We start from the raw sequence: 10,842 nt of genomic DNA, 5'->3' as shown, positions 1-10,842 counted from the left end.
GAGCTTGCCTGCAAACTTCGCACAATTTAAGTGATTGAAATACAAAGTTACAAACTGGGTGTGTTTGGTTTAATAAGGTTCTACTTGCCTGACCAAAACTTTGGTATGTAACTGTTCTTTGAATCATGGCCAAGTGTTGAGTACCTGCTAAAACATTGGCAAAATTGTTTGTCTATTTCTGTATTGAGAACTCAGTGCCATGTATTTATAGTGGTAAACGTTTTTCAATTTTTTTGTGATAGCTTACCACAAATGCCATTTGATTTAGATTATCTGCATCCCTATACGCTGAGGATAGGCTTGGAGAAAAGTTGTTTATTCGGCATCCGCATTGAAGCGGCGACGCATAAGAGGCCGCGTCCGTCAGCACCGCCTTCACATCTGGTCACGTAGCTCAACATCAATGTCAGCCGCTGCATGCCCTTGGCCAACATGAATGCGGCGCGGGCGTTGGATGGAAAGTGCGGGAGAGACGGGTGAGGAATTTTTGTGGGCCAGGGTGGTCATACGCGGCCTTGGCAACGATCTAGACGCCCGCAAAGCACCCCCCCCCCCCACACACACACACTCCACACACATTTTGTCTTCGTTTTGCAGGAAAAAATGCGTTCGGACCACCCAGCGGACCGATACAGGTCCGCATTGGATGTCACAACACGTTTGGACCGTGCGATATAGACGTATGGGGGTGGTTTGATGGTCCATGTTGGAGATGCCCTTACCTTATAAGTCACGGTGGTGGTGAGCTCGTAGTGGATAGAGATGGAGGTCCTAATCGGGATAGAGCACAACCCTGGTGACTGTTCTGGGCGGCTTTGGCGCCAGCTGTGGCGTTTGGCTATCGGCTTGTTTCATCATGCCATCGTTTCTGCAGGTCGAAGGGCGGCTATTTGTTTTCCTCCTTGCCATGGAGCCTAATGGGAGGCAACGTTTCTTCTTCTCGGAGTCTTTGACATGGTGACTCGAGGGTCTTCTCATCCCAAGTGGTGCTGCCCCCGGCGGCGGTGAGGATATTCCGGCAGAGAAGAAGCTTTAGACACGATTACATTTTCCATCTTTGTTCGTTTGTGCTTTTTGTAATAGTTAGGGACTACTTTGTTATTTTCTTATAGTTATGGGTTCTGTTGCAATCTGTTATGATTATAATGCAGCTTTTGGGTCCTTGTAGATCCCTCTTTTCGCCAAAACAAAAGTCAGCGATAGAAGACACTGCAATCTATCCACAAGGTCAAGTTGTTCACGTGTCTCTACATCTTCTTAGAGAGGCATAGACACTTTAAGCATCTCTAATAGATCCCATATATCAGCGGCCCTTATATCACGAATAAAGGCTGAGAAATCAGATATTTGCGGGATAAAATCGGCTACGGCCGAACAAAGCCATATTAAAAACTGTAAATTTTGAAAGAAAGCATTCACAGACGAAATGAAAAACAAATAATACATTCATAGTTTGATCATCGCTGCATTTTGAAAGTTATTCTACATCGCGATGCCGCACTACCCTAAACTAGCCAAAATCGGATGAGCTCTCCGGGTGCGGCGGCGGCTCTCACTCGTCGTGGTCGGAGGAGACAAGATCGATGTACTTCTTATCTTGCTCCTCCTGCTCGCGGCGCCATGCTGTCTTCTTGGCGTCGAACTCACGCGTGGCGCGAGCGCCTGCTCGAAGAGGAGGTCACTGAGATCCTCGTCCCGCCGGCGACGCGTGTCCTTCTCCTACTCGCGCAGTGTGCTCGACGATGCCGCTTCAAAGGCGTTCGCGTCGGGTCCGGCGTGGTAGTCCTCGGGCCGATATGACGCCGCGACCGCTCCTCCTCCGACTCGATCTTGACGGCGCGGAGCAGACGAAGCTCACCGGGCTCCCTCTTCACCAGAAGCAGTGGCGCGGTGGAAGAGCTCCTCGCGTCGAAGCGCCCCGCATGGAGGCGGTCGTACTCCTTCGTCTCGTGGCGGAGTAGGGACGCCGGCCGACACCGGGACCCCGTAGTTGGTGTAGCGCTTGGTCGCGTGCTCGCCGCAGCGACCGCCGCCGCCACCGCGCCGGCCAGAGCTCCACATCGGTGCAGATCGGTGGGGGGGGATTTAAGCTCACCGGCGGCGAGAACAATCAGAGTGGGTATTGGGGAATCGCCGCGGCGGAGGGACATGGTTTCGGCCCGTATACTCGTGGCATACCCGTAGATATACCCTGTGGAGGGGAGAGGGGCGGTTTGCGGGCCACCGTAAAATCTTTTGTGGGTGGGGCGACTATACAGGCTTTGGTCTATTCAAAAAAACAGGCCAAACCTGTATAGTCGCCAGATTTTTACAATCCACGTGAATATAAAAGGTCTGGTAGAGATGCACCTAACCTTGAAGTAAACCTGATCATTTGTCGGCCCGGGTCGGGTTCGGGCCAGGCTTGACAAAGCCTAAAGAAAAAATCCCAAGCCCGAGCCTGGCCCGGCCCGCAGAACATGAACAGTGGCATTTTTAATTAAATTAATTGTTTTTTGAATATTATATTAATTTATTATACCTATATTTCAAATAAAATATATTTATATGTACATTTCAGGCTTTATTCAGGCTTTTGGGTCGGGCTTCGGGCGGGTTGTCCATGAGCAGGTTTATCTCGAAGTCACTAAGATTCCAGCTTCTCCTTGAGCCAAGTTGACGAGGAGTTCGGCCAAATAATGTGTGTGTTGGTCCCTTTAGAGCATCTCCAACAGTCCCAGCCAACGAATGTGTGTGTTGGTCCCTTTAGAGCATCTCCAACAGCCGCGCTATGCGCCGCGCGCTGAAAACTAGTTTGCCGGGTGCCGTTCGCCTGGTTTTGCGCGGCCGCCCGCGCTGGCTCCAACAGCCACGGTAAAATGCACAGCGCGCGTCGCTCCGGCAGCGCGTAAAAAATGCAGTGCGCGTGACTCGCCGGCGCCTTATTCTTCTTCGCCGATGCCTTGTCCTTCTTCGGCCGCGCCGCATTGGGGAGCCTTAGGGGGGGGGGGAGGGGGGGAGGGGCGGCGCCGGCGCGACGCCACCCGCCGCCGAGGTCATCCGCGGCGGCATGAAGAGGCCGCACGCGAGGCCGATGGTCGGAGGAGCTCCGGCGGAGGCGAGGCCAACGCCCCCCGCGTTAGGGTTTGCGGCGGCGGCGGCGGCGGTGGACGGGTCGCATCTATAGGATGGGGTGAGCGGGGTGCCGACGCGTGCGTCCATGAAGTGCGGTTCGCCGACGCCGGCGCGCGCGGGGCGTAGGAGGCGGAGAGGAGAGAGTGCGGCGCGAGCGGAAGCGGTCGCCCCAAATACACCGCACGAGATAGCGAATCGGACGGCGCGCCCAACTCCTTACACCGCGTGCACGGTTATTGCGCGCCCGCTGAAGACACCCGATGGGTTGTGCGCACGCTAAAATAGCCAAATTTACGACGCGGCGTTTGTTTAACGCGACTGTTGGACATGCTCTTACAAGAGAACTCTGCTCGAAATGGATCCACGCGCACGCTGCATAGGAGAGCCCAAATGTTCAGAACTGGCAAAGAAATATCGTGGATTGAGCATCGCAGAAATATTACGTACAGTAAGTATGGATTTTCGAATTACAATGTACTCCATTTCTTCTCGAATAAAAGGTGCAATGATGCTTGAGCTCACGCTGGTCTCTCCGCTGCTCGACAGCTCAAGCGCAGCTAGTAGTAGCAAGAGCCAACAAGTTTCTCTTCCCTCGTGCGAGCGCGATCATCGCCAGCTGTCGTCCCGTCTCTACCCCTCGCGCGCGCACTGACACACGCCCACCCGGCCCCACGCCCGCACCCAAATTCTGAAATTCCGGTCACGCTTCCTGCCGTTCTTTACGCCACGCAACGACCGCCGTCCGGTCGACGCCCACTGCTCCGCGGGCCCGCCCAGCCGATCATCCTCAATTCCTCGTCCATCTCCGCGCCGCAAAACCGCGAACCCGCCACCAAATCCGATGGCAATTAAGCGGCGCATTAGGGGAGCTCCCTAGAAATGGCTAAACCCCGCCGCGCAAGCGACAACGTACTAGTGCGCGGACGGACGGGCTCACGCGCTCCTCCTCCTCGCACACGCCATCGCCGTCGCCCTCCCGGTCCCCTCCCTCGCCCCGGCTCCAATCCGCGTGAGCTGGACTCCACCGGCGCCCCTGCCGCTACTACTGCAGCCGTCCTGCCGCCCCTGTGGTCCTGGTGCCGCGGCGCGATTTGGGGGGGGGGGGGGGGGGGGACCCGTCTGGGGCTGAGGGGGTCTCGGCCGGTCTGTTTGCTGATCAGGGGCCTTGGAGAGGGGCTGCGGGCCGCGGCTCGGATTGGGGGGTGAGCTCGCGGTGCGGGCGCCATGGCCGGCGGCGGCGACGCGGCGGTGAGTGGCGTTTTTTGGGGGGTTTGGTTGGGGTTTTCTGTGTGCGCGGATTTATTATCCGGCGACTGTTCTCACTCACCTCTCCCGTCTTTTTATTTTCTGGTGCGTGTGCGCAGAAATCGGGAACGGGGAGGCATGTCGGCGGGCAGGTGTGCCAGATCTGCGGCGACGGCGTGGGCGCGGCGGCGAACGGCGAGCTCTTCGCCGCCTGCGACGTCTGCGCCTTCCCCGTCTGCCGGCCCTGCTACGAGTACGAGCGCAAGGAGGGCACCCAGGCCTGCCCGCAGTGCAAGACCAAGTACAAGCGCCACAAGGGTACGCGTGCTGCTGCTCACTCACCCCCTCTCCACTGCGATTCCGATTAAAAAAATGCTAGTAGCATCCAAAGGCTGGAGCAGCTGAGAATTCAACCTGTGATTCTTCTTGTGTTGTGCTGTTTAGGTAGCCCACCAGCACGTGGGGATGAAAGCGAGGATGATGCTAGCGACTTCAACTACCCAGCCTCTGGAAACCAGGATCAGAAAAACAAGATTCCTGAGAAGATGCTCACCTGGCGCAGGAACTCGGGAGCTAGTGATGATATTGGCCTCACTAAGTTCGGCAGCGGTGATATTGGGCTTCACAAGTATGACAGTGGAGAAATCCCTCATGGATACATCCCGCGCTTCTCTCATAGCCAGGTTGGAGTTGCAACCTGTTTTGATTGTGACAACAGTATTTGGGAATATGAAACTGACATTGGTTTCGCCTATGTCTGCACAGGTCTCAGGAGAAATTTCTGGAGCTTCCCCCGATCATATGATGTCCCCTGCTGGAAATGTTGGCAAGCGCGGACATCCATTTGCCTATGTGAACCATTCTCGTATGTATATATATGTACCATTCGCATATGTATATATATGTACCATTATGACTTGTGTGTACATTGTTTTACTTGCGTCCCACTGTGAATATGTAGAAGTTGTTTTATGCTTCTGAATATTTCCAGCAAATCCATCAAGGGAGTTCTCTGGCAGCCTTGGCAATGTTGCGTGGAAAGAGAGAGTTGATGGCTGGAAAATGAAAGACAAGGGTGCAATTCCCATGACTAATGGAACAAGCATTGCTCCTTCTGAAGGCCGTGGAAATGGTGATATCGATGCATGCACTGACTATGGCATGGAAGACCCCTTACTGTGAGTTATAATTTCTCTTGCACACCATTATTCATCTTTGTGTTGTTCGCTCTATCCGACTAATTTACATCTATGTGAGGTAAGCTTGGGTGGGTTTCTTTTATATTTGAATACCTTCTGGTATTAACCCTGCATTTGAACAGAGATTGCTAGATCATATTCTTAATGAGTATACATATCTTGCTGAAACTGTAAATACTAGTTTTTGTATATGACTTGCAGCAATAACTTTTGTCTTGGGCCATATGAATTGCAGGAATGATGAAACTCGCCAGCCTCTGTCTAGAAAAGTGCCAATTCCTTCATCCAGAATAAATCCCTACAGGATGGTCATTGTGCTACGATTGATTGTCCTCTGCATCTTCCTGCACTACCGTATCACAAACCCTGTCCGTAATGCATATCCACTTTGGCTGCTGTCCGTGATATGTGAGATTTGGTTTGCTTTTTCCTGGATTTTGGATCAGTTCCCCAAGTGGTCTCCAGTCAATCGTGAAACTTACCTTGATAGGCTGGCTTTAAGGTGATGTGCAAAATCTAGTGCTAATAGAAATGTTTATACTGACATAGTACTGACAGTATATCACTTGCACTATCAGGTATGACCGGGATGGTGAGTTGTCTCAGTTGGCTCCTGTTGACATTTTTGTCAGTACTGTGGATCCTATGAAGGAGCCTCCTCTTGTCACTGCAAATACTGTGCTTTCTATCCTTGCTGTGGACTACCCTGTTGACAAAGTATCTTGCTATGTATCTGATGATGGAGCTGCGATGCTTACCTTTGATGCACTTGCTGAGACTTCAGAGTTTGCTAGAAAATGGGTACCGTTTTGTAAAAAGTATAACATAGAACCCAGAGCACCAGAGTGGTACTTTGCTCAGAAAATTGATTTCTTGAAAGACAAAGTTCAGACTTCATTCGTTAAAGATCGTCGAGCCATGAAGGTAGATTTTGGTTTATTAGTGTATATTTGTTGGTTGTTCCAGTTTCTGTTTGAGGACATTAATTTCTATTAAACTCCACAGAGAGAATATGAAGAGTTCAAAGTTCGTGTTAATAGCCTTGTAGCCAAGGCCGAGAAAGTTCCTGAGGAAGGATGGATCATGCAAGATGGCACACCTTGGCCTGGGAACAATACCAGGGACCATCCTGGAATGCTTCAGGTCAGGTTACTTGATTAAGAGCTGGATCTGCCAGCAGGACTGGTTATTACGGTAACCATTTTCTAACTTAAGTTTCTGGTCATGTTCAGGTTTTCCTTGGTCATAGTGGAGGCCTTGATAGTGACGGCAATGAGCTTCCCCGTTTGGTTTATGTGTCTCGTGAGAAACGTGCTGGATTCCAGCACCACAAGAAAGCTGGTGCCATGAATGCACTTGTGAGTAGTTAAACACCGAAGTCGTAAGTTGCCTTATATACTTTGATTACCTGGGTGTAATGGAAGTGGAATGCTTTCTGCAGGTTCGTGTATCAGCTGTCCTTACTAATGGGCAGTACATGTTGAATCTTGATTGTGATCACTACATCAACAATAGCAGCGCTCTAAGAGAGGCTATGTGCTTTCTTATGGACCCTAATCTAGGGAGGAAAATCTGTTATGTCCAGTTTCCTCAGAGGTTCGATGGAATTGATACGAATGATAGATATGCAAACAGGAACACCGTATTTTTTGATGTAAGTTCTTGTGCTTATCACTTTCTTATCTCACTGGCACCAAGTAGTTTTAATGAACCACTGTTGTTAATATTGTTGCTGGATGAGCTTTTTCTTAAAATTTGTTTGGCAATGATCTGTAACTTACCTGTATCTGTTTGCTGCAGATTAACTTGAGGGGTCTCGATGGCATCCAAGGACCAGTTTATGTGGGGACTGGTTGTGTGTTCAACAGAACAGCTTTATATGGTTATGAACCCCCCATGAAGAACAAGGAGTCAGGTTTATTCTCTAAGCTTTGTGGGGGTAGAACCTCAAAATCGAAGAGCACAGGAAGTAAGAAGTCAGATAAGCATGCGGACGGTTCCGTGCCAGTGTTCAATCTTGAAGATATAGAGGAGGGTATCGAAGGTATCTTTGGGCTCTATAACAACCGTTGCTCAATTTGTTTTGTCTGTAGTCGCTAGTCAGCGTAGCTTTTTTTTTTGACTAGGGTAGGTAGGACAGGGCTACATATCTTTCTTACCTGAGTGCTATTCGTATAATAGGTTCTGGATTTGACGACGAGAAATCACTTCTTATGTCTCAAATGAGCCTGGAGAAGAGATTTGGCCAGTCCAGTGTTTTCGTAGCCTCCACTCTAATGGAGTACGGTGGTGTTCCCCAGTCTGCAACTCCAGAGTCTCTTCTGAAAGAAGCAATCCATGTCATCAGCTGTGGTTATGAGGACAGAAGTGACTGGGGAAGGGAGGTAATTAAGTTGTACACTCTATAATACCAGCATTTTTCTTATATCAACTGGTGTTCCAATTTTTTTTTGATGATCAAGTCAAGTTTCTTGTTCTGGTTTACAGAACTAAAGGTTTCACATGTGAGCTCGTTAGAAGAAACTAAATCTAAATTCATGAATGTTCTTTGTGGTCGTATCTCTGAGATGATCCATTTATTGTTGGCTTCAAACCTGTTTTTTTTTGCTTCGTATCTGTAATCTTCCTGTTGTGTTTTGCAGATTGGTTGGATCTATGGTTCTGTTACAGAAGATATTCTTACCGGGTTCAAGATGCATGCACGCGGCTGGCGGTCAATCTACTGCATGCCTAAGCGACCAGCTTTCAAGGGGTCTGCCCCCATCAACCTTTCAGATCGTCTGAACCAAGTGCTTCGGTGGGCGCTTGGTTCGGTGGAAATTCTTTTCAGTAGGCATTGTCCCATATGGTATGGCTATGGCGGACGGCTTAAATTCCTGGAGAGATTTGCTTACATCAACACCACTATCTACCCACTCACATCAATACCGCTCCTCATATACTGCATATTACCAGCTGTTTGTCTTCTCACGGGAAAGTTCATCATCCCACAGGTAAAACCCGGCTCAGTCTTTGCTCTTGCGTGTACAAAACTGCAAAAATATTTATACTCACTACATATTGAAATGCAGATTAGCAACATTGCCAGTATTTGGTTTATCTCTCTCTTTATTTCGATCTTCGCCACTGGTATCCTTGAGATGAGGTGGAGTGGTGTTGGCATCGACGAGTGGTGGAGGAATGAACAGTTCTGGGTCATCGGAGGCATTTCTGCACATCTATTTGCTGTCTTCCAAGGTCTCCTGAAGGTACTTGCGGGTATCGACACCAGCTTCACTGTCACTTCAAAAGCATCCGATGAAGATAATGATTTTGCCGAGCTCTACATGTTCAAGTGGACGACTCTTCTGATCCCACCAACAACTATCTTGATCATCAACCTTGTCGGAGTTGTGGCTGGTACCTCCTACGCGATCAACAGCGGCTATCAGTCATGGGGCCCACTTTTCGGGAAGCTCTTCTTTGCCTTCTGGGTGATTATCCACTTGTACCCATTCCTCAAGGGGCTCATGGGACGGCAGAACCGCACGCCGACCATCGTTGTCGTCTGGGCCATACTTCTTGCATCCATCTTCTCCTTGCTGTGGGTTCGCATTGACCCGTTCACCACAAGAGTCACTGGGCCAGATATCCAAATGTGTGGCATCAACTGCTAGGAGCGTGCAAGATAATCGGAACAGAATTGCCACCCATTCTGTTGTATGATATTAGCGGGTGACACTAGTTTACCAGATGATCTTGGTTGTAAAAACTCGGTACTTAGTGTTAATATGCAGTATTAAATTAGCTCTGCTATCTACTCATTATATTATTATTAGTATATATATTATTGAAGCAGCAGAAAAAGAAGCAACCATGTTTGTTAATGTAGGCTAAGTTATCTTGCAGGATTGTATTTCTTGATTAGAAACAGAGAAGTTGACATGCTGTGTTGGACTACTAAAACAATATAAAAACATGAGGTTTGAGCAAATGTTTGGGTAAGGGATCCCCAAAATGGAGAAACAAAATTCATATTAGGAATTTTCAAATATAACATATCCTAAAATCTAAAGAGCAACATAGTGAAATTTCATGCAAGATCTTGCCTTCTGAAATCCATACGTAGGTCCTTTAGAGCATCTCTAGCAGACCCTGCAAAATCCCGACCCGTATAAGTCTTTTACAGTTCGTGGAAAAGGGTATATGCACGCCGACGCGGGCGAGGATAGACTCAGACTCCGTATAATCAACCTGTAAAAAAAAATATTCTTTGAATATACCGAACAGACCCAAAGCTAGCTCTTTTTTTTTAGTCGTCCTCTTCCTCGCGTCAATCCGGCGGATAGACGGGCGAGAGAAAACGCAAGGCGAGCGCGGCACGGGTGAAGGCCAGGGCGGCCGGGGCGAGCGCGGCACGCACGGAGGCTAGGGCTACCGGAGCGGCGCAAGCGGCGGTTGGATCGAATGGCCCGTGCATCGAGCTAGCTAGCTAGCTCTTCGAATCGATTGAGCTGGCTAGCTCCGTTCGGGAGCCGCGGCGGCCGGCTATCGGACGGCCGGCGGGCGAGCACGGTGGTCGGGGCGGATGGGCACGGCGGTCGGGCGGCCAGGCGAGTTTCATGGTGTTGGCGGGGGCAAAGATTCCTCAACCGCTAACGTTGACCGGTATGGAGGCCCTGGTAAAGTTGCCCTCAAAACTATATATATATATATATATATATATATATATATATATATATATATATGAGGGTTTCATGTTCGTGTTTACAAGGCCTCTTAAAATTTTTTAAGGATCAGACGATTCTGCAGGGTCTATTCTGGCTTGTTTTTTCAACTGAAACTGCAAAAAAAAGGTTATTTTACAGGTTTGACTATTTATACGGGGTCTGCTAAAGATACTCTTATTCCGAGAAGACATCAAGGCTGAAGGACAAAGAATAGATTCAAATTGTTGCCCAAATGTGCAAGATGACACTCACATTCGTTATATGCTAGTACTCCTACAAGAGAAATTAAATACGAAATGATAGTAACATAGGATTGAAATGCCATGACTTGCTAAATCTCATATAAAATAAAACAACAAGAATTTCTTAAAATCCGTGGCCTCATGCGCAGAAAAATGGGGAACGTTATGATGAGTTTTTTTTTGGGATTAGAAATAGAGGGTGAGATAAATGGATAATGTGTATAACTGGAACTCCTAGATGAAATTTTAGACACCAGACTTGAGCTCACGTTTGGTTTCTTCCACTGAAATTCCTTCAATGTAATTAATCATATGATTCAAACAACAATTATA

General features: G+C 48.9%; 1 protein-coding gene across 1 annotated transcript; it reads left to right on the top strand.

Annotated features, from left to right (window-relative positions):
• The first annotated feature begins 4,012 nt into the window (after positions 1–4,012).
• Positions 4,013–9,344, top strand: LOC125511073 (probable cellulose synthase A catalytic subunit 2 [UDP-forming]). Its single transcript, XM_048676351.1, has 14 exons — positions 4,013–4,362; positions 4,479–4,677; positions 4,804–5,042; positions 5,125–5,224; positions 5,351–5,537; positions 5,794–6,060; positions 6,137–6,482; positions 6,564–6,701; positions 6,791–6,916; positions 7,000–7,212; positions 7,359–7,602; positions 7,740–7,942; positions 8,201–8,551; positions 8,630–9,344. The coding sequence occupies exons 1-14, from the start codon at positions 4,339–4,341 to the stop codon at positions 9,212–9,214; spliced, it is 3,222 nt and encodes a 1,073-aa protein (XP_048532308.1). The 5' UTR covers positions 4,013–4,338; the 3' UTR covers positions 9,215–9,344.
• Positions 9,345–10,842: the final 1,498 nt, after the last annotated feature.

This window comes from Triticum urartu, chromosome 5, assembly GCF_003073215.2.
Source record: "Triticum urartu cultivar G1812 chromosome 5, Tu2.1, whole genome shotgun sequence".
Lineage (NCBI taxonomy): Eukaryota > Viridiplantae > Streptophyta > Magnoliopsida > Poales > Poaceae > Triticum > Triticum urartu.
The sequence above is the reverse complement of the archived record's forward strand: the minus strand, read 5'-3'. Positions and strand labels throughout refer to the sequence as shown.

Coding starts and splice junctions, on each gene's coding strand:
- LOC125511073 (XM_048676351.1), top strand. CDS start 4,339: ATGGCCGGCGGCGGCGACGCGGCG. Junction 7,213..7,358: donor GGAACACCGTATTTTTTGAT/GTAAGTTCTTGT, acceptor TGTTTGCTGCAG/ATTAACTTGAGGGGTCTCGA. Junction 7,603..7,739: donor TATAGAGGAGGGTATCGAAG/GTATCTTTGGGC, acceptor TTCGTATAATAG/GTTCTGGATTTGACGACGAG.